Below are 23,656 nucleotides of genomic sequence, written 5' to 3' on the forward strand. Positions count from 1 at the left end.
CTCTCTATATGGCTCTGAGCTGGAGTAGGTCAAACTCCACCCATTACCTCCAGCGAGGGGGAGCTAGAGCTCCAGCTCCTCCCATTTGGATCTGCAGTGAGCAGTACTTGCATGAGCTAGGTCAAGTAAAATAACAACGCAGAATACTTTCAAGAAGATATTAAAATCTACATTAAATCTTTTACCTCCAGTAACAAAAAGGCAACTAAAACTTTGAATGTACGCTCACTTTTTGGTGATTTTGTATATATTTTTTTTATTTAATAGCCTAATTAATTTGTTTTGTAGGAAAGATTGTTTATTGTTATGTTATCTGCTCATTTATTTATTTATTATATCTCTCGTGGAATTGCTATGTTTGGCCATCCTTGAACCCCTTGCTTTTTTTAATTTTTTTTTTGTATGCCACATTTAGTATCATGATTTGTGCGTGATTTGGCCATTTACTGGAGAGTTCGTACGTAGATATTACGCACAAATTCGTACGTATGCACTGTTAGTCAATGAGACCCAAGGTTTTGTTTCTTTCACTTTCGAAACAACCCTGTTTGCGGAACCCCTGTTTATTTCGAGTTTTCTAACAGTTGACATTTTGCTGCTTTTTAATTGTCGTTCTTTCTCTGCAGTATGGAGAGGAGACGAAAACGCAGAGGCAGAAGCAAAAGCAAAGGTCTGTAACTATATCTCACTTTTATCTTGCTTTGAGAACGTGACGCAGTGGCGGCTGCTGGTCTTTCAAAGAGGGGAAGCTCATTTTCGGCCTACATCATAAAAATTGTCCATTTATTTATACTTAAATTCTGCCCTACGTTCCTTTTCAAGAAAATGCTCTGTGACCCTGTGACCAATAGGCGTCTTTTCGAGTGACGCTAGCCTACTGTATGAATGAATGAATGAACAAACAATTTAAAAACAAAAAAAGATATTAAACTCGACGGAGGAAATGTGGGAATTAGGTTCAACTGAAACAAGGAATGTGGTGTATAATAGGGTTGTCATGATACCATAAAAATGTCTTACGATACTATACCAGCTTAATTTATAAGTCAATTCTACAAAATTAATTAATAATAATAATAATAATAATAATAATTCCTTACATTTATATAGCGCTTTTCTAAGCACTCAAAGCGCTTTACATTGTGAGGGGGGTCTCCTCATCCACCACCAATTAAAATTTAATAAATAAATAGATGTAAGTGAAAACAGACAATATTATTCTCTGAATACTTAATTAATGTGAATGAATGACTGGCTATTGTTATCCATGAAATGATCTAAACAAAACTCATCTTAGCACTGCACAGAAGCTGCATGAAGTGATATTTAGATGTGGCATTTATTCATTTAGACTGTATTTATAATTTCATAAATAATGTTATGAGATTAATGTTTTAAATACTAAATTCTGAATATAGAAATATGTTTGAAAATAATGTAATATACCTACTTTTAGATGGGAAACTTAAAAACGGCCAGCAGGTGGCAGAAGTTCGTGATTGAATCACTGAGTCATTCAAACGATTCTTTCAAAACGGCTGAATCCTTCAGGAGCGAATCAAATGACTGATTTAATGAATGGCTCAGTGAATCAGTGATTCTCCCAAGACAACGCGGATTTGGATTCGAACACAATCGAAACAAAAACAGCACTCTTGCTCGTGTCGTATGGCCTAAGAGTCACTCAGGAGCATTTTTTATCTTGAAATTTCCGAGGTAGCAGCATATATATTAAAACATAACATTATAAATGAATAAAAAAATATATACAATGATTGATAAGAACCAAGTGCAAAGCCGCGATGGGACTGAACTCGAATAGCTTCAGCGTCAGCGACTTTTTATAGAACAAAATCGCTGTCAATCAAAAGGAGATGCAGACCGTCCAATCATCATGCAGAAGCTCAGCGTCCAGGCCCGCCCACTCCTCCATTCACTCCCAGAGACGCTGAGTGTCCGTGGGCGGGACATAATCACAGCATTTATCCAATGACCGTCTAGTTTGGAAGCTCTGAAAAAAACTGTTCAAAGCAGCCCCATTGAAGTCAATGTACGCTCGGCTTCAGCAGGGAAATACACTGAAGCTACGGGAATGAATGAGAAGCAAATCGAGTCTGACCTGCTATATGTAGCTGATTCTGAACGAACTCGTCTTCGAGATGAACGTGTTCTAACGCATTTTTAGTCAATAAACTAAGTTAACACAATAGTACATATTTGACCATTATTTTTTTTTACATTATAGGGGAAGCTGAGCTTCCATTGCAGTCTTAAAGAAATCCCCACTGCTATATAGGCTATTGAAGATATATTAGTGAATTCATTGGCTCTAATCCAGTAGCTAATAACAAATTAACTTTTTATTAACCATTAACTTAGGCTGCTTGCTTTGTATTTAACAGGTCGCAATGATGAAACTGAACTGAGTGAGTAACATTTATCACTGTTGAATGTATGGACATATTTATCCTTCATGTAATTACGAAAAAAATTGCGTTAGCTAGTATTTAACCATAGAATGAATTTATTTGTTTAAAGAATATCAATTGTATTTTAATATAAAATAGATAATTGAATGTGGAAACTAGTTAGGTAGAAAACGTAATAAAATAATTTCTGGAATGCCAGATGAAAAGATTCATCATGTGAAAGATGTAATAAGAAAAATAGATGTATGTATTTTAGGGTAAAATGAGTCAATGAGTTCTGACACTCTAATATGTTCTTATTACAGCTCCTTTGGTAAAAACACAGGGTAAGTAGACAGTTCATTTGGCAGTATATTTTGACAGCTGGCTCAAGAACCAGACTATTTGCTGATTTTTTTCTCGGGGCTTGGTAGTATTATAGTATTGTATTTTAGAGTAGTATTAACTGCATAATACTTTGAAACATTAAAAGGAAGCATACCAACACATTTGTTTATGATTGTTTATGATTTAAATAAAAACAGTTGTATGAATATAGTGTCATGTTTAGACAGAAACTGATTTCATAAATTCAATAATATTCACGAAAACAGCAGTTGGTTAAAACTCATTGAACTATATGAAAGGTGAAATTAGAGGAAAGCATTTGAGTGCAGATGCACTGTACTTTACTCTTAAAATTTGGGGTCTGGTCTATTTTTTTTTAACCTAGTATATTTACAAGTTGTTTTTCCCCTCAGTTTCACAGTCATATACCAGCATACCAGAGGACCAAGATCAAGAACAAGATCAATCAGGTGCACATTAATTTCGTTTCTTTGAAGTTTACTTTTCATTTATGCTCAGTAAAATAGTAATGAGTGCCAGAATTTGCCTATTATATTAAATCAGTGGTGTATTATTGTGTGGGCCACATTTTAAAACTTTTGTAAATTAGTCTTACCCAGTAAATTGTCACTAGTTTATTCACATTTGAATATTTACTGTGGAAGTAAAATAATGTCAAATGTATTGGAAACTGCACTAACTGAGAAAAAAAAAAAAAAAAAGCATTAAAAATGTCGCACTCTTAATGCAATGCATTGTATTTTCAGGGCTTGAAATTCAACATGGTTGTATATTTAAGATTATTGCATTTTTAATTCAAAACACTTCACACACATTTTCATTATTAAAAAAATGCAATAATCCATATTCACCTTCCAGACTTCACTTCCAAAATATTCAGTCTGTTTAAAAATACAACCTATAATATTCAACGGGCGATTTGTGGTCCATTTTACTTCACTTTACAAATTTGCTTCCACAAATTCAGTAGTCGACAGAATATTCAAGATTGCACATCTGGGAACTGCAGGAATTGCAGGGATGGGCACATATCAATACCTTTAAAAAATCAACATTAAAATTATATTAATTTCAAATGTTTGAACTTTTCACCTGTAGAAAAAAAATATAGGAACAACCAGATGCAATGATATATTATACATATTAGTTTATTTTATTTATAATTATATTATAATAAATTAATTTATTATTATTTAATCACAATATTTCTGTAAAATAAAATTATTTTTAGATAACATTATAAATCACTAAAATATTCTTTTTTCCATTACACCACGTGCATAATTATTAGGCAAGTTGATATTCTGATGATATTTTTTTCCAAGCACATTTGACCAATTCCAAACCACATCAGTCTTAACTACTACTAATTTTGTATTTAATCATTTATAAGTGATATATAATTGTCCATGAAGGCTGGAAGTGAAAAACTCCTTATATTCAGGTGTGCAGAATTATTAGGCATGTTTTCTTTTACTGATAAAATGAGCCAAAAAAAGAGGTTTAACTCAGACTGAAAAGTCTAAAATGATTAAATCCCCATGAGAAATATTAAAAACTAATGCAATACAGAAATTGCAAAGTTAAAGGGCACCTATTATGCTCCCTTTTACAAGATATAATATTGGCATTGGGTGTCCCCAGAATGTGTCTGTGAAGTTTCAGCCCCAAATTCCCCACAGATCACTTATTATAACAGCTGGAAAAGGTCATTTTTGGGGTGTGTCTAAAAACGAGCTGATTTGGAGTGTATAGCTTTAGAGCTGCATATTCCCGCCCCATCTCCAGAAGAGGGCGTCGCGTATAAGTCTCTCTGCATTGCATATTAGGGGTGTGCAGTACTGCAAATTTTGGTATCGATCCGATACCGAGTAAATACAGGGCCAGTATCGCCGATACCGATATTTGTCATTTAAAAAAAAAAATTAAATGACCAACAACAATTAAAAAAATTAACAATACTAATGTTGATGTGACTAATATTATATTCACCTTAAAGCTACGTGGATATTATTTGCCTTTCTAAAAGGACTTTGCAGGCAGAGGAGCCCAGAACATGAAAGTAATGCACAGTTTCATGTTAAGTATTTTCCTCCCATAGAAAAGAGTTATAAAACTATGTATGTACAGGTAAGCAGATGAACCCAGAACATGAATGCAACACGCTGAATTTCATTTTCTCTCATTGCAATATAAAACATTTAATATGGTGCAATGGAGGAAGACAGTGCTAAAGACCAAATAAATAAATAGACTAAATTCGGTATACAGTTTGTTAATAAAATATAATATGTGGCAAGCAGCTGAGCCCAGAATATATATGCAAACATGCTAAATTACATGTTGAGCATTTTACTCCCATAGAAAACCGTTATAATGAAAACAATATGAAACATACCAACTGCGAATAGAATTGACTTGAAAGCAGACCATCTTTTTAAGTAGATTAATGCAGTTTGCTGTGCACCCAAATTTTGGAAAACCACTTTACAACAAATGTACTCTGCTCTACACCCAATGCTTTAAAAACACCCAAAATAAAAGCATGGATTTCTTCACGTACTGTTCCCAATCTGTCTCTTTTGTGTGCACTTTTGCTTACATTTCTGTCTTTGAAAAAATAATAATTTTATGTCTTCAAATTTAGTTTACTTCTGCATATTTTTGCTTTAGGTTTACATTATTTTTAAATTCCAAATGTGTTTGCAAATTACATTTTCTCTTGGGCAGTGTTTAATGCTTTTGTCAACTGACATTGCTTTATTCACTTTTAAACAGATGAAACATTGACAGATGAAGTTGGATGGTCTACAGACTCGACTGAAAAGCTGAGATTTATAGTACTTGGAGGTGATGATGCTCTTATGGATAAAGCATGTGGCACAATCCTTAGGAAAAGGAAAAAAAGGAATGCATTTCACTTTGGAAAATTGGAGCCTAGGAATGCTTATGTTTGTGGACGACAAGTTTCTGTATTAAAAACTCCATTTAGATGGCTGGAACACTTGAAATCATACTTGTTTTTCAGCAGGGGAGTCAAATCTATCAGAAATGAAATGGAGTCATATGAATCCTTGTTGTTTCCGGGGCCTCATGCCTTTCTGTTAGTACACAGAGATGTGAAAAACTCTGGTAGAGATTATTATCTTTTACGTGCTCTCAGTGACGTGTTCGGGGAAGAGGTCTTGGACTATTGCATGGTATTATTTATGGATAGGGCTATGCACAATAATCCAAAAAAGAACACCTGTTTGAAGATGTGTGAAAATAGACACTACATTTTACAGAACACTGACACAAGTGTTAATGAAATGTTTAAAAAGGTAAAGATAATGACAGAGAACAAAGACAACAATTTTTTTACACCGCATTTGGAGTTTTTCAGAAAAGCTAGCAATTATTTTCAGGTGGAGTACAGTGAGAAGGAAAATAAACTAAGAAAAGCATTAATTGATTCCAAAGACCGAGAGAGTCAGCTAGAACGTGAAATTGAGAAACTTCAAAGAGAAGTGGAACTGCTCAAAGACAATGAAAAACAACTACAAAAAAATCTGACTGGAGCAATAGGTAAAGAAGATTGTCTGCATGAAAGAGAGAGAGAACTGTATAAAACAGTCAAGGAACTGGATGACAGACAGAGATATCTGCATGAAAGAGAGAAGGAGCTGGAGATCAGAGACAGAGAGAGAGAAGTGACACAGAGAGATGTGAGATCCAGAGAACTTCATCAGACCACAGCAGTTGCTCCCTCTGCTGGTGAGTATATTAAACATCTGTTATCTGTACTGTCACTTGATTATCAATTAATCCAGTAAAAACCCAATATTAGAGATCTGTGTACTTAACCTTTTCAATTAATGCTCAAGTTTATGATAAAAAAACAGATCCTTCATAAATTGCTTATCATTTGATATTTTTCTATAGTGTCGGGGGACAGAGACAGTCCTCTAGGTGAATGTGAAGGAGGGATTAGAGATGATTCACAAGCAAGTAAATTGCTTAGGATCCAGAAACCCGTACGTCGAAACAGCAGGGAATTAAATCCACCTTATAGTAAGTAATCTATTTCAAATACAACATTATGCTACACTCAATGTATATTTCCTTAAAAAGATTCACTAACTTCTGTAACATCAGTAAGATATCATCCCTAAAATTTCCTTTTTCTTTAGTGTAAGCACATTCCATGAGGTGAGTTGAAGGATTTTCCTGGTTTCTACTTAAAAGGATAGTTCACCCAAAAATGAAAGTCTGTAATAATTTCCTCACCCTAATGTTGTTCCAGACCTGTATGACAATGAATATTCACACTGCTCTTTTCTAGACTGGAAGTCTCACAGCCACGGCCACCAGAGGACACTCCTTCTGGATCATAGTTTGTTTGTTTTGGACTTCATTTCACCTCACCCTTTGTTTTGAATCAGAGGTGGATCTACCGGTGTGGCAACTGCCACCCTAAGAAAAAGCTGTGCCACTCCACCTGCCACCCCAGATATCACCAGTGGTGGGCAGTAGTGTAGCTACAAGTAGTGACGCTACTAGTTTAACTACATTTCTTAGTAGCGTGGTGGTAGCGTCGCTGCTTTCTGAATCAAATACCTTTTCAGTAGCAAAACTAATTTTTTGATTAGTGCGTCCCGCGTCTCTACATTTCATGTGAAATGTTCACGCGATTAATTTTAGATTCCAGCTTGTAAAAACTATTTATGTCTTTTTCCTTTTTATGAGCCGTCTTCAGAAGCTTTCTCGCTTCTCAAGATGGCCAACCGACAATCACCTAAGCACAGCTCTTTAATTGCACTCTAGTCTCTGATCAAACCACTGTAGCCTAATTTATTAACCACGCAAATCGTAACGTTTTAGGCAAGTAGCCTGCCATATTATGTCATAAAATATTTTAATAAGACTGAATTTGTATTTCACCCGATCACATGTTTATAAAAATACATTTTAAGTTTAATTATAAGCAGCATGTTCACGATTATTCAAACTACGAACAAATTCAACCTGGTCTCACAGAATTCAGGGTCCGTGGTCATTACACGGAATTCTGTGAGACCAGGTTGAACAAATTATACAGCAAGCCAAGAACATTTACATGATCAAAGAATATCATTGAATTCAGTCTAGCATGAGTCTTTTTTGGAGCACTCTAAAAAAAAAAAAGCTCCATTTAGGCTATAATACTTAAGTGAAGCTGTCTGCAGTGATTAATTAATCTCTTATGTACATGGCATGTAGCCTACATCTGCACTTTGTTGTTTCTGATGAGAGAATTCGCCAAAGTGCACTGACCAACTTTGGCATATCAACGATGTTAATATTTAGTTAAATCCCCTTAAATAATAGAAATATTTGAGAAATTATTAAAGAAATTATATAACTAAAATCACAAAAGCACAAATATATATTGGTTTGCATATAGCCTAACTCTTCATTCATTTGTATGTTAATCTATAAGAGTTTGGGCTGTTTAATTGGATTTTGTCTAAAATCCCCCACCGTGTCCCCGCCCTGCAACATCAAGCCCCCAACCATCACCCCCGACCCCCAAATAAAATATGTTCCCACGGCTATGCCTTACATTATCCAAAGCATTCTGAAGCTCAAGCTCAAATCGGAAATATAACTGCTACGGATCACTGATCCTAGATCAGTAAAAGTGAAGCCACAGCCACTAAAGCTCGTAAAGCCATTGGCTCCTCAAACTGTCAGTCAAACCTCATTATTAAGAAGTATGACGCACAGTTTAGAGCATCTCAGGTTATTTGCTGTCTGAAGGTAAATAAATAACTGTTGATTGAATAAGTACAGTTTTCTTTACTCAAAAAACACTATATTTATAAAGGCTATTTTTTTTTTTTTTTTGGATTTGAGGAGCAGAGAAGAGTGTCGTAGTCTAGCATTTGTTGTCAAGTCACAGCCAAATAGCTTGTGCGAAGCGCTGAATCTTTTACAATATGATACTCTGGCCAAATAACAGAAAAAACTGAGCGCCCACATAGCAACAGAAAACTGTATGACCTGCAAGTTCATGAAAATGTAAATGCGATGCCCGTACTGCCTCTGATGTGGCGTTGGACGGGAAAAAACATGAACTATACATTTATTAAAGTATTTATTAATCTTTGTTAATGTTATAGTTAATGAAAATACAGTCATCCATTGGTAGTTCATGTTAGTTCACAGTGCATTAACTAATGTTAACAAACACAACTTTTGATTTTACAGTTTTTCTCAGTCACTTTGGTGCATTTCTCGAATCATCCATAATATTTGCAATACATGTGCATTTCTCAAAACAATTTGTACAAACAGCACCACACAATGGATTACCTGCAAAAGTAAGTATTTGTCAATGAACATATATACAAAATTAATATAAATAAATAATACAATTAATAATAATAATAATAAATAATAAAATACAAAATTAGAAAGGCAAACACAGAGAGCTTTGCTTTTGCATGCAGCACTGTATGAGGAATTTCAGAGAAATTATTTATCATTGGTTGATCTACATTCTCTTCATTAGTGAGAGTCAAGATTCACCTGCACAATTTATGGCAAATTTACAAAAAGACTAATAGAAATGTGTATAAAATATGCTTGACAGTTTATGACTAGATGTTTTGATGGGTAACTTGACAATTGCACAGAGAACTATATAACACATTTTGAGCAACATGACATTAGTAACTGATAATGAAGGAAAACGCAGACAAATGTACATAATCGATTGCATGAATGTTGCAACTGCAACTTGTTCAAAAGAATGAGAAACTGCTTTTATCATGAGCACAAGTGACTATGATGTGGACGTTGAACAAGTAATTTCATTTCTGATCTAAGAAATGAACCAAAGCGACTGAGAAAAACTAATAATGTATTAGTAAATGTTGAAATTAACATTAATAAATGCTGCAGAAGTATTGTTCATTCTTAGTTCATGTTAACTACACTTGTTAACTAATGAACCTTATTGTGAAGTGCTACCATTTATATAAATGTACCACAATACCAACTACCTGGTTTCTGGCCGACAGCAACAATTTATTTAGCCTATGTCACAATATGAGGTACAGTAAATCCGCCCTGTACATGATAGTGATTTTTGTTGCCAAATTGGTTTGGAACAGTTGTTGAATAAACAATTAAACTGAACTATTATGCCTGTCTATAACTGCTTGACTGATAGTTTTATTGATCACTGAGAGAGCATTGACTTGGTATGAATAATATATATATATATATATATATATATATATATATATATATATATATATATACTTTTTATTATTATTATTTTTAAATAGCTTAGATGTAATAAACTACTTTTGCCATGTTGCTGTAGCTTAGCTTGCTACATTTCCCAGGGCTGTAGCTTTAGTGTAGTGAAGCTTTATTTAATGAGGAGTAACTGTTAGCATAGCTCACTGCATTTTACAAGTAGCTTGCCCAACACTGTGTATATATCATGTAAATATGTATATATATATATAGCATAAAGGAAATTCTTTCACACAGAAAGATTTTTATGTTCTCCAAATGTACTGTGTACTTTAAAAAATTAATAAATACACTAAAAACTTTTAAAAGTTTTAACATGAACAGTACAGCTTTTATAATATTTAATTGGCATTTATTTTTTCATTTTCTAATACTTTTATTGTCTCTCTTCTCTCTGTCCAGCTGCTCTCTCTCCGTTAGGGGTAGACTGAGTACATTTGAGACACATGTACAGTTGAAACACCTTAAATAACTTGCATACCCCGAGCTGTGATTTTTGCTCCACACGTGTATTAGTGTTCTCTTTGATCGTGGGAAATTTGAAATGTTTGCATCTTTCCACTCCGAAGATATCGGCAAAAGTATTTTTATTTTTTTTCTCAAAGGTGAGATTTTCATTTCACCATGTCCCTTGCACAATGAATAGCTTATTATTCTTTTATGATTGTTAAACTTAACATATATCATTGAAAACGTTACTCTGTGCTCTAAAAATAGACATTTTATGACATTGTGCCATGCAAGGTCTTTTCATAATCTAAAGAAACGTGCGTGCATGTCAGTGGGGTTGAGACACGGTGTATCAACTGTACCCGGATTGGTGTCCCAAGCTGCTTAGTTGTACAGTGTTATGATAATAGGATAAAAGTCACATTTACACACATGCGACGCAAAATTATATTTGTGATATTTCAACTGTCTATTATTAATGGACATATTTTCTAACATGAATGTTAAAAGGATTATTTAGCATTTTAAGAAATATTCAAGGTGGTAAGAAAATACCACCTATTATATTCAGGTTACAGAAAATAAAATGCATACAGAGGCTGTGTGTATTTGTGTACTGGTATTACCTACATTATAGGGACCAAATGTCCCCACAAGTATAATAATACCAGTAAATTCGAACCTTATGGGGATATTTTTTAGGTCCCTATGATGAAACAGGCTTATAAATCATATAGAATGATTGAAAATGTAAAAATGCAGAAAGATTCAAGTGATGCATAGGTTTAGGGGTAGGATTATAGAATATACAGGTATGTATAATGTTATTTTTACTGTTATGTTTACATTTGTACTGTTTGCCATATATTTTGTAGTGTTAAAAATTTGTTCCTGCTTTGTTTAACTGAATCTGAATTAAATAAAGCAAATGAATACATTTATTTTTAAACTGTAATTATTTAAAACTGTAATTTTGTAATTACATTTTCAATAAATGGATAGCCGTCTTCAGAGCATTAAGAATGGGTGTCTCAACTGTACCATGCTGTTTTAACTACACCTTGGGTACAGTTGAGACAAAAATGCACCTCATGTTTATGAGCTAAAAACTACTTATGACTATTATCAATTTATGATATTTTAGTACACAAGCAAAATAAATGTCATGTGAAAAATCACTTCATTTTAGCATATAGTTTTTGTGCAGTGATGAAAAAAGCAGAAAGTGTCTCTACTGTACTGTCCACCCAGGTTTCTGCTCATAATTGACTGGAGAAGTGGATTGGCTCCTTCTGCATGCTTGCATCTTTTAAAAGTCACATCCGTACAAGACTGAGAGAGCGCGGCTGTGTGTGTTGAGAGGACGCAGAGGTGTTAGCGTCCCGTTCCTTTTCAATTGTTGTTTCAAAGCTGGTTGAGACACTTTTACACACAACACTTCGTTGTTGGCTTTTCTTTCTTTATCTTTTCTGTTGTTACTATTATTATATGGAATGTTTGTGTAGAAATGCTGATTACTCATCAGGCTTATTAAACTAAAAAAATATCATAAGAATAAACATGCAATGTGTACAAGAGCCCGACCCCATTAATCCCTAGCTGTGCAGCGTGTCAATTTAAATCTCCCCTCCCCTGCCTTTTATTATTAGTGTTTAAGTTTTTGTTAAGTTAAAGGTACTGTTAACCTGATATTACCACACATTGTTTTAAAAAAATAAAGCATTTCATTGCAAATTAAACCATTGGTTTTATTCATATGTATGTAGAGTATAGATACAATGTTTGTAAATTTATTTTACATTTGTGGTAAAAAAAAAAAAAAAAAAAAAAGGACAGATAAGTTGCCTGAAATGGTTTGATTGTTGTGTCAGGAATTTTCAAACACATAACAATGGGGTCACATATTCTGATGTCCCCTTTAAATAGATTAGTAGCTTGTTTTTGTGACATCAGCTTCATGAACATTAAACATTTATGTTGCATACAACATGCAAAAATAGGCTACTCTGCAAACAACTGAATTGTGTTTAATCTCATGAAGTTTTAAATTGCTTTAATAAGCCTGTGGAATAACCAGCATTTCTAAACAAACATTCCACACAGTCACTTTAATTTTTATTTAAGAAGCTGTACAAAAAACATTCAAGAGTATCTAGTACAGGGGTGCCCACACTTTTTTCTGTGGGGATCTACTTTTCAAATGAGAAACTCACCGAGATCTACCAAGTGAAAAATAAATAAATAAATAAAATTCATATAAAATAAATAGGCCTAAATAAAAAATAAAAAGCTTGTTTGGATGTTTCTTTACATTGCATTAATTACATTTTTAATCATAAAAAAAATAACAAATAATAATAATAAAATAATGTTCAATTCTTAGTATCCCCATAGAACCGTGCCTGCATTTACCTAAAGCAGTGTCATATTCATAACATGCCATTAAGTGTATTCATATAATAAAGCAATAAATGGCAAAACGAAGAGAAACCTGTAGATTTAAAACTAAAATCGCCAGTAGGTGGCAGCAAGTCACGGTCTTAATGAGCAAAGCATCACGTCATTCATTCATTCATTCCTTCAGTAACGAAGCAAATGACTGTAGATGAATGGGTTATTAATCACTGACTCTCCTAATCGTTCAAAGCTGCAGATTCATTCACTAACGAAACACCGCTGTTGGAGACGCACACCTGTCGCAGATTTTGTTGGAAATGATTTTCCAATGACCAATGATTCAACAACAGACTTCTTGACTAAAATAGGGCAAACAGAGGACTTGATATCAGACATACATGCAAATGACACATGACCTGACTTCTTGACAGAAACTGAAGGGACTGAGAGTTCAACAGTTGACACTTGGGGAGTCTGGGAAAGGTGACAGCTTATCATTACAACTACTCCTGTAGTGGCTTTGGTCTCCATAATCATACAATCCCCTATGCCAGTTCTAGACATTTGAAGGCCCCCCACCCCTAATAAAAAGCGCTTTTTAAGTTGCTTATGATCATCAAGTCTGCATTTATTTGATCAGAAATACAGAAAGAACTACAGGTGCATCTCAAATTAACTCAAATTGTGAAACTCGTATTAAATAAATTCAGTGCACACAGACTGAAGTAGTTTAAGTCTTTGGTTCTTTTAATTGTGATGATTTTGGCTCACATTTAACAAAAACCCACCAATTCACAATCTCAACAAATTAGAATACTTCATAAGACCAATAAAAAAAAAAAAAATTTTTTTGTGAATTGTTGGCCTTCTGGAAAGTATGTTCATTTACTGTATATGTACTCAATACTTGGTAGGGGCTCCTTTTGCTTTAATTACTGCCTCAATTCAGCGTGGCATGGAGTCAATCAGTCTGTGGCACTGCTGAGGTGTTATGGAAGCCCAGGTTGCTCTGATAGTGGCCTTCAGCTCATCTGCATTGTTGGGTCTGGTGTCTCATCTTCCTCTTCACAATACCCCATAGATTCTCTATGGGGTTCAGGTCAGGCGAGTTTCCTGGCCAATTAAACACCGTAACACTATGGTCACTGAACCAGCTTTTGGTACCTTTGGCAGTGTGGGCAGGTGCCAAGTCCTGCTGGAAAATGAAATCAGCATTTCCATAAAGCTAAAATCTCCTGGTCGATGGCTGCGTTGACTGTGGACTTCAGAAAACACAGTGGGCCAACACCAGCAGATGACATGGCAGCCCAAATCATCACAGACTGTGGAAACTTCACACTGGACTTCAAGCAACATGGATTCTGTGCTTCTCTCTTCCTTCAGACTCTGGGACCTTGATTTCCAAATGAAATTTACTTTCATCTGAAAAGAGGACTTTGGACCACTGAGCAACAGTCCAGTTCTTTTTCTCCACAGCCCAGTTAAGATGCTTCTGACGTCGTCTCTGGTTCAGAAGTGGCTTGGTAGCCCTTTTCCTAAAGACGTCTGAGCGTGGTGACTCTTGATGCACTGACTCCAGCTTCAGTTCTCTCCTTGTGAAGCTCTCCCAAGTGTTTGAATCAGCTTTGCTTGACAGTATTCTCAAGCTTGCGGTCATCCCTGTTGCCTTTTCCTACCCAAATTCTTCCTTCCAGTCAACTTTGCATTTAATATGCTTTGATACAGCACTCTGTAAACAGCCACACCTTTCAGTAATGACCTTCTGTGACTTACCGTCTTTGTGGAGGGTGTCAATGTTTGTCTTCTGGATCATTGCCAAGTCAGCAGTCTTCCCCATTATTGTGGTTTCAAAGAACAAGAGATACCCGGAATTTATACTGTAGGGATGGTCATTTATTCAAATCCAAGTGTAAATATTCTAATATTTTGAGATACTGATTTTTGACTTTCATGAGCTGTAAGCTCTAATCATCAAAATTAAAACAAACTTTTGAAATGTTTTATTTTAAATGCAATGAATCTAAAATATATGAAAGTAAAATTTTTTGAAATAAGAAAAAAAAAAGAGAATTTTCACAACATTCTCATTTACTGAGATGCACCTGTATAATATTGAGAAACTTAGAATTTTTTTTTCACACCATACTTTAAAATATCCATTTCCATAAGTCATATCTAAATTTTCAGCATCAATTTAACACATCCTTATGAATAAAAGTATTAATTTCTAAAAAAAAAAAAAAAAAAAAATCTTTTGCAAACTTTTGAATGGTATTGGTTTACAAAAGACTTCTATTTTAAATAAATGCTGCCAGGCAGCAGCAAACACAAGAAACAGGCAAGACTACAAAAACTAAGCCAGGCTCCATAAAGTAACTAACATCTAGGATAGCAATATATGCTTACAATACTCAGCAAAGAGAAAGAGGAAGTCCATGGCTTATGTAAGGTGTCTGATGGGAATCAGCTGTGTAATCAATGCATTCATCAGTGTGCCTATGATCAGGTGAGCATGTGATTAGTGAGATGGCAGATGGGAAATGTAGTCCAAGGTAATGTGAAACAGACTGTGTGGTGTGAGAGTCAATATGATGAAAGGGTGACCTCTGGTGGCAATCAGACGGAAGACCATGGACCGGATTCGTGACACTTCTCAACATATCTAAATGGCCTATAATTTGGACAGGATTCCTAATAGTGGGAATCCAAATAATGTTAAAACTAATAAAAAAAAGAGACTTTTTTCAGAATTAAATAATTGTCATACATGTTTCTTCTGAACATAATGATCATATAAAACATTTTAATTTCTGTAATATAGATTTCTGACTTTTTCACAGCATGACAAGCCATATTAAATATAACCGATGAAACAAGGTTTTGTAGTATTTTATTTTAAAATGTCAGAAACTCACAGCAAAAAAATTCATGACAGGACACAAAAGATGAATTGTACAGAGAGAATACAAGTTCTATATACAGTACAGTGTGTCTGATGGTAGACTGTGAAGAGCTGCTGGGTTCAGTGCAGCAGGATGAAGGAGAGCAGAGAACCGCAGAGGAACAGGAAGCTCTGAGTGACGCTCTTAGCACTGTTACACAGGTTCCCCTCGCAACATAAGACTTCACTAACAGAAGGAATCAAGTTTTGGCCATTGCAAATAGATGTAGAGACACACCCTTTAATATCTGCTGTCAGCTCTTTGTAACTCACTAATGAAAAGACAGAAAACAAAGGTTTATCCAAGATGGAAATTGGTAAATGTGATCTGTATCAATTGCTCAAACATAAGAAAGATAAATTAACTTTTTTTTCTTTTCCAGATTCTCACCTTTTGCTTTAAAGCAGCGGTCTTCACTCCCTGAACAGCTCACTATGTTTGAGCAGCTCTTCCCATCACAAGAGTAACATGTCTTTCCATTGGGGACATTAGAGGCATCTACAGGATGAAATCATGTATTATTATTATTTTTATTTTTTTTGTGCAAAATATAAAATCTAATAAAATAACATGCTGTTAGCTGCACCATTCAATCAATTCACAACTGACAAGCTGCACCCTGTATTGCATTTCCTGTTTGAATGTTCTTTGGAAGTAAAATGAGTGTTGCCTTTAAAGATATGGTCAGTAAAGCACAATACCTGGAGCATCTTGGGCGTTACACTGATCTGTGTCACAGCACACTGAAGAAAGTTGTGACAAGCTCTGGCTCATGGATCCACTTGCACAGTCAGCAACACAGCCTTTAGCCTTTGTTTTAAGACTGACGCCCTCTGAAAACAAGAAAGATTCAGGGAAGACCAGTTCAACACATTATTTTGATGGAAAATATATTTATAAAATGTCAAAATGCTGTATTTTCTTATTTCAAATATTGATTAAATTTTAATACAAATTATATTGTTAGCATTACAATCTGAGATAAATTAAACAGCAGAAATCTAAATAGAATATTCTGTGATTACAATCATAAATTCTGTTAGGAAATTGTGAGAAGTTTAAGTGAAGCAGCACCGGTAAAAAAAACAACACCAGCATCTCCATCGGTGAAATATTACAGTGAATTTCAATCCATCTTATTGAACTTACCAATTAGTCTTGTTGTTACACTCAAGCACTTGGAAAATCCACTGGGACATGTTTCTACCGTTTGACCTGCACAAGATCCCAACACACCTGAACACTCATAACAGCTGAAAGAGTGTCCTAAAACCAAGAGAGGTAATGAGAGAGAGAGACATTAGTGATCTGTATTTGTACCCAGTAATATAACAAACACTACTTGTCTTTGTACCTGCAGTGAAAAGAACAAACAGAAGAAAAACTGAGATTTGCAGATCCATCTTTGATCAGGAGGTGAATGAGATAACGTGTCTGTTTCAGAGCTCATTTTATAGCTTTTCAAAGGGGAGGGTCTTTATGAGCAAATGAAAGTTTAACAGAAGTAGACACTATTAGAGACAGAAACTTCAGCTTACATAAGATGTAATAATTTTAATAAGAAATAACAAAGAATGTATAAGTCTTCTTAAACCAACCCTCTTAAAGGGATTTCACGCCAAAATGAAAATTCTGTCATCATTTGTTCATCCTCATGTCATTCCAAACCTGTTTAACATACTTTCTTCAGTGGAACACAAAAGAAAATATTTTGTGTGTGGTTTTTGTCCATAAGATGAAAGCAGTAGATTAACTATTTGTGTTCTGCATAAGAAATTCGTGTAGAAATTCTTTATATATGAATGTTTTATTTTCTTACTTTTTTTTTAGAAAAAAATTAAATAAGCCATGAGACAGAACACACACACACACACACACACACACACACACACACACACACAAAACAAGGATGTAGAATGCTGAGGAAAAAAACAGGATATTTTATATGTAAATATATTAAAGTCCCCATGAAATCAAAATTGAAGTTTTTTGGCCTTTAGTATGAATATGTTAGCCTTTAGTATGAATATGTTAGCCTTAACATTATCTCTAAGCTAGTGTGCTCGAAAACAACAACAAAATTCGCATTTACAAGATATAAGCATTCATGCACAGTCTGCTCCGGTCCAGAGATACGATAGTCAGCGCAAATCACAAAACGTATCGGACCCGTTTGAATTCACAGAATGCTATATTTTATAGCAATATGAATGAGATTGTGACTGTCACATGCTGTCAAATGCGGCTTTACCAAGTTCAGCGACTATAGCCCAAGCTGTGATAAAAACGAACGCTATCCACCTTTTTCTTCAACGCGGAAGTAAGCCTATGGGTGAGACTTCCGGTTCATTAGCCGCTATTGGTAAATAACGAGGAGAATAACAACGTGCAGTAAACGGTAAACCTTTTTGCACTACAAACCAGTGTGTTCATGATTAAGATAATACATTAAAATAATATGATATGGCACACTAATTTTCAATATCAAGCAGCAAAACGAACTGTTTTGTACAGCTAAAAATAGCTGGACGCAGATGAGACCGGAAGCTAGACCCATAAAATTTACAAATGGCCGCGCCCATTTGTACGTCAAGAAAAAGGTGGATAGAGTGGGGGAACTATGACGTCACTTTGTATGCGGATCGGCGGTTAGCATGAAACTGGTTCCTCCACAAAAAGCCAATGGACCTTTTTCACATTTCCGGGTTTCTCAGCAGCGGAAGTCGTCATGGTTGGGTTAACTTGAAGAGCGGTGAATGGGAGAGTACCACAAATATATTTTTTGCACTCCCATTTGCTCAAATAGCAATAGAAAAACTCCACGATAGTATTTTCATGACTTTCAATAAAAGGGAAAACAGAGAGACTGATAACGGCAGTCAGAAGAGAGAACGATGTCAAATTTACCGTCCCTTTACCCCAACACTCTCGCATTAGCGTAAACTAGTTTTTTTGTAATTTGATGCAAGGTAATACAATACAAAGAATAGTGTTATAAACGTACATACATTTAAAAAAAAATAATAATACAAATATGAAAAACTTTCGAGGATTTATGATGCTGATGACCGTTAAACGCGTCATCACGGTCTTGTGAAAAGGGTCCATAGGCTTTTGGATAATCGCAAAAAAATAAGCTCTGTGTTCAGTCATAGTTCATGTCATGAAACTTACACATTTTGTCCATCAAGATAATCTTCACAAAGTAATATAACTTTGATGAATTTTGAAGCCTAAATAGAAGCGCCAGAACTTAAAAGCTAAACTTAGGCTATAAACGAACTACAGCACCACGGTCGCTCGCCTTCAGCGTCACCACCAGCGTCATCTCGAGAACTGCTTCAAACTTCACGAGTTCGCACTAACATATATGATTGAGCAATTAGTAAGCATATTTGGCGTGCTGTCCGGAGGGAGGGCACTACTTTTTCCTGCATTTGCATAATTTGTAAGCTTGAAAACTCCGCATTCGGTCCTCATTCGTTGTAAGTGCATGGGCAAAAAGCATAATTTTAATTTGATTTATTGAAAACATTGTATTTCACTGGAGAACGTGATGGAGAGTAAATGATGACAGAATGCTTGTGTTTGGATCATCTATTCCTTGAATAGCACAAAAATTATAAATATATAAAGCATGCTGCTTGTTGACAGCTTCATGAATTCAGTGTTAAGACAGAGAGAGCAAGTTTCCATAACTGCGTGTTCCTCGAATCAAATGCACCTGTTTGGAAGGCCACCTCACATTACAGATGTGTGTGCGCAAGAGAGAACGAGTGTGTTTGAATAGATGGGAGGAAAAGGAGATGTATATTAGCTTGTCTAAGGAAAAAACGAAGCAATTCAGAGAACCTTGCAATCTTCTTCCTCTGCGTCGAAGCTTGTAGATCAGATCCTCCCTGTGGAGCTTTAAACGTTTCTTATTTAAAATCCCTCTGTTTGTGTCTGTGAAACCGATGCAGGATAAACACTCGCCCACCAGCACCCCTGAGAGGCATTAAAACACCTTTCAATGTCAAATTCCCTTCCACTGTTCTGACAGTAATAATCTCATTCTGGCTTTGCAGATGAAAACACTTCAGAGATCTTATTCATGATGTTTGTGAACTCTGATGATCACAAGGCAGGCAAATATAGCCGTGAAGTGATAAATCGTCCGGCATGGCACATGTCTCTGCTATCAGGTAACCCACTATGAACTAAGGGGGATGTGGACTAAAAATAACCCCTCTCCCCAAACCCCCAAGACCTGTCAGCTTTACGTGAACCTCATATTCTCCAGACCTACATCACCGTTGAGTATAATTGCCCATTTGGATTTAAAAAAAAGGTACCTGCTTCATTGTCTGTGGATTTTTTTTCTGTTGGGACAAACCCCACAGGCATCTGATGCTGAGCTCTGGCTGCTTTAAGAGTGAGATCTTTGGACTTGGTCTCTCATGACAGATGTGTTCAAACTGAGGTAATGAGTCTGTCAAAGGTCGTCAGGTTTTATGGTTTTGGCTGCTAATTGTAATTGTAAAAAATTCTGAAGCCAATTTTATTTATTTGAATGAGATGGTATAGTTTACCTTGACACTTTACTTTTAATGATATAGTGACAAAAATGTATTTTTAAAGAATACTGTTTTCTTATTTAGTCATAAATAACCCAGGTGGGGTGGAGGCGGGATGCTGGAAAACTGTCATAGAACAGAGGCGAGTTGGCTGTTTATACACACCTGATGTGCTTGTTAAGGTGATTAGGTGACGAGCTCCACCTGGGCCAGACTGATTATCTGACCTTGCTCCTCCCGAACCTTGTTAAAACATCATTTATTTTTAACACGTTCAGTGAAAAGGATTTACTCTTTATATGAATTTTAATCCACACTACATGAACCTTTTCATATAAACTGGAATAAATACAAAACTAGAGCCAAACTAAAACTGAAATGAGACAATAACAACAAATAGTGTAGTGAATAAACAAAATAATCATAACTAAAGGACATTTTATTTCGAAATAAGGTGAATTAAAAGTCAATAGATCCTTGATTAATATCAATATTTTAATTAAAAACAGTTTTAATTAACTGTAGCGAGTTTTTGGATATATGGTAAGATTATTTATCAACTTATTTTAGTGAACAAAGTACCACATTTCAGCTATCATTTTGTTAGGATTGGTACACAAAATGTTATTTTATCCTTGCTTCTAGAAAATCCTCAATCTATATGCTTTCTAACAGCTTCATGTGGCCGCAAACATTTAATTTTACGAGTGGGGTGTAACTGGTGTTTTATGTTGTAGAATAAATCGTGAAAGTATCTTGAGCCTGTGTGAACCACGGACCTTATTTAAGGGATTTAACCAAAATCCCATTCAAAAAACCCATCAACTCTGGGAGGATTGAACCGGAAGTGCTAAAATGCACTCGCTTCCGGGTTTTTGCCTACAAAGTGATGTCATAGTTCCCCCACTCTATTGGCTATTAAAAAAGGGGGCGGGACTGCTTGCTATGTCCCGCACTGTCTTCCTGTTTCAGTTAAAATAACGCTGCATGTTTCAAACCACTTCAGTGGACATTTAAGTACAAATAATGTATAAATGGTTACTGTTGTTGTTACCTTTACTGTTGTTACATGTAGTAGGGTCCTTCAAGGAGTGCGAGGAGGCGACAGGTTACAAATATGCTCTTTAATGAAGAGAAGTAGATACAGGAATGTTATAACATAACCATCAGAACACAACATAACATTAGCTTCACATTATAACCTCACATTAGCATTATCACCGACAACTACAAAGGGAGAACTCAGGACTTATAAAGGAGTAGGAACAAAAGAGCAAATAACATAATCAAACTCAGGTGAGGACAATGAAACAATAATTACTAATAAGGGTAGGAACCAAACCAAATAAGGAAAACTAGGACTAGGACAGGCAGACATGTAACAACTGTCAGCATAATAACAATAATACAAAAAAGTGCAAGTGGTTAAATGACAAGGGATCTTTAAGAGAAGGAGACAGGAAAAACAATAGCAATAATGAAGATAATCTTAATAATATAAATTAGAAAATAGGATAGAATAGAATAGAAGAAAGTCAGAGAAAGGGGGATGGGAGTGGCAAGATTGTGAAAGTAACAAGACGTTGTGTTGTGCTCCGGTGCAGTACATGAAACATCCTCTTTAAACAGAACCATAAGTTTCATTTCCTCAGAAATCATGAATGATTAGACTAGAGACATTAGAAAGACAAAAACTGAGCCTGTAACGACACAGAACAGATCAGATTGAGTTATTTTGATCACATTCTCAAGCATGACTAAAAGTAGTGTAAAAAGTTTTTTAAAGTCATTATTATTATTATTATTAATTATTGTTGTTGTTGTTAATTTGGTCTAGATCAAAAAAGGAAAAATGTTCATCCATGCATTTTCCATGCCTGTGTAGGGTTATGGGGATGCTGAAAACTATCGGGTAAAATATATTTCTCTTTATTTGCTTTTAAATATATTTGTAATTATTATGGTTTAATATTTAATTTTTTTTTTTACATAACCATAACAGAATACAAATCAGAACTAAGAACAAAGCAACAATAATAGTAAATAATAATGAAATACTAATAATAATGAAAACAAACAAACAAAAAACAACAACAACATAAAACACTAAAGAACAAAAATAACAGAAAAAGACCACCAAAAAATAAAAAAAATTGTTTTGGGAGAAACAATTTTTAAAGGAAATTTAGAAAGGGGTGCTACAGTTTGAAATAATAATAATTTTAGTTATGCTCAAAATAATAATAATAAGAATAGCAATAATATTAATAATAATAATAATTATTATTATTATTATGATCGTTATTATTATTATGCCGGGACCATACCCAGCAATAATAGATTTCTCTTATTAAATATTATTTGAGCAAAGTCATTTGTGTAAAAGGTGGTACATGTGGTACATTTGTGATTAAAAAAAAAAATACAAGGCAGCTAGTGGGGCCTTGAACATTTTTATGGCAATAGTGAGTGCAAACATGTAAAAATGCTCTTTAGTGACAAAATAATAAAAGTTAATTTTCCTTCAGTAATGTTGATTTATTTTTATTAGTCGATATTAGAGGAGCAGAAAGAAGGCACATGTTAGTAAAATTAAATGTGTAGTTTTGTTTTAAACATGCAAACCAACAAAAAACAAAAACCTTTTGTTCTTTTGCATGTGTTTTTACACAGCGACAAACCAGTGTTTAAGGAAGTGGTGTGGTGGCTTCTTTTGCTATTAATTTTGCAAGTGAAATATTCTTGAACCACTGGATGTTTTTAGGTGTTGTGACTGGTGGGCATAAACTTGCATAAACTGCTTAGATTAGTCTTAAAAAGTCTGAATCTGAAAAGTAAGAGTAATTAGCCTTTGTCTACTGCACGTCAAACTAGTTTTTAAGACACTGTCACTGTCATAGCATAGTGGCTATGTTTATGAACCTGTCACAGTGTTTTTCTTTCATAAGAGAGTTAAACAATCATTTAATAGAGATGCCAGCATGCAGAAATGCATTCTTCTCAGAAATAGCCAAATTAAAATTGAGGATATGCATTTATATATATTAAAACATTTTTATTTAATTTATTAAATTATTTATTTTTTATAAATTAATGCTTATCGCAACCCCTTAACTTTTTAACAATAAATAAACAAACAAACAACAACTGATCTCTCAGTGCACACTATTATTAGCTATCATCGTGACCTAAGGAATAGTTAAATATTATTATATTATCTAAATAAATTTCCTGAATGTTTGTT

At 34.7% G+C, this 23,656-nt stretch overlaps 2 protein-coding genes across 5 annotated transcripts; one reads left to right on the forward strand and one right to left on the reverse strand.

The window, feature by feature from the left end:
• The first annotated feature begins 90 nt into the window (after positions 1-90).
• LOC131528879 (uncharacterized) lies at positions 91-9,941 on the forward strand. 4 transcript variants are annotated; one of them, XM_058758324.1, is made up of 8 exons: positions 543-670; positions 2,403-2,426; positions 2,735-2,755; positions 3,170-3,226; positions 5,556-6,533; positions 6,702-6,830; positions 6,950-6,968; positions 7,102-9,941. In XM_058758324.1, the coding sequence occupies exons 1-7, from the start codon at positions 628-630 to the stop codon at positions 6,952-6,954; spliced, it is 1,257 nt and encodes a 418-aa protein (XP_058614307.1). In that variant the 5' UTR covers positions 543-627; the 3' UTR covers positions 6,955-6,968; positions 7,102-9,941. The 4 variants fall into 4 exon arrangements, with proteins under 4 accessions (XP_058614305.1, XP_058614307.1, XP_058614306.1 ...); XM_058758322.1 differs by adding an exon at positions 91-219 and having other exon boundaries at positions 627-670; positions 6,702-9,941; XM_058758323.1 differs by having other exon boundaries at positions 6,950-9,941.
• A 5,208-nt stretch (positions 9,942-15,149) lies between these two features.
• Positions 15,150-21,484, reverse strand: LOC131528572 (urokinase plasminogen activator surface receptor-like). Its single transcript, XM_058757824.1, has 6 exons — positions 21,467-21,484; positions 20,578-20,655; positions 17,006-17,122; positions 16,558-16,689; positions 16,247-16,354; positions 15,150-16,127 (listed from the first exon to the last, which is right to left on the reverse strand). The coding sequence occupies exons 4-6, from the start codon at positions 16,628-16,630 to the stop codon at positions 15,937-15,939; spliced, it is 372 nt and encodes a 123-aa protein (XP_058613807.1). The 5' UTR covers positions 16,631-16,689; positions 17,006-17,122; positions 20,578-20,655; positions 21,467-21,484; the 3' UTR covers positions 15,150-15,936.
• Between the last annotated feature and the right edge of the window lie 2,172 nt (positions 21,485-23,656).

Source organism: Onychostoma macrolepis, chromosome 21, assembly GCF_012432095.1.
Source record: "Onychostoma macrolepis isolate SWU-2019 chromosome 21, ASM1243209v1, whole genome shotgun sequence".
NCBI classification, from domain to species: Eukaryota; Metazoa; Chordata; class Actinopteri; order Cypriniformes; family Cyprinidae; genus Onychostoma; species Onychostoma macrolepis.

Bases quoted from the DNA above. Each gene is read 5' to 3' on its own strand.
- LOC131528879 (XM_058758322.1), top strand. From the start codon at position 628: ATGGAGAGGAGACGAAAACGCAGAGGCAGAAGCAAAAGCAAAG. The intron at 2,427-2,734 runs GTGAGTAACATT...TTCTTATTACAG, and splicing joins CAATGATGAAACTGAACTGA to CTCCTTTGGTAAAAACACAG. The intron at 3,227-5,555 runs GTGCACATTAAT...ACTTTTAAACAG, and splicing joins TCAAGAACAAGATCAATCAG to ATGAAACATTGACAGATGAA.
- LOC131528572 (XM_058757824.1), bottom strand. From the start codon at position 16,630: ATGAGCCAGAGCTTGTCACAACTTTCTTCAGTGTGCTGTGACACAGAT. The intron at 16,355-16,557 runs GTATTGTGCTTT...TTCATCCTGTAG, and splicing joins TAACGCCCAAGATGCTCCAG to ATGCCTCTAATGTCCCCAAT. The intron at 16,128-16,246 runs GTGAGAATCTGG...TCTTTTCATTAG, and splicing joins CCGCTGCTTTAAAGCAAAAG to TGAGTTACAAAGAGCTGACA.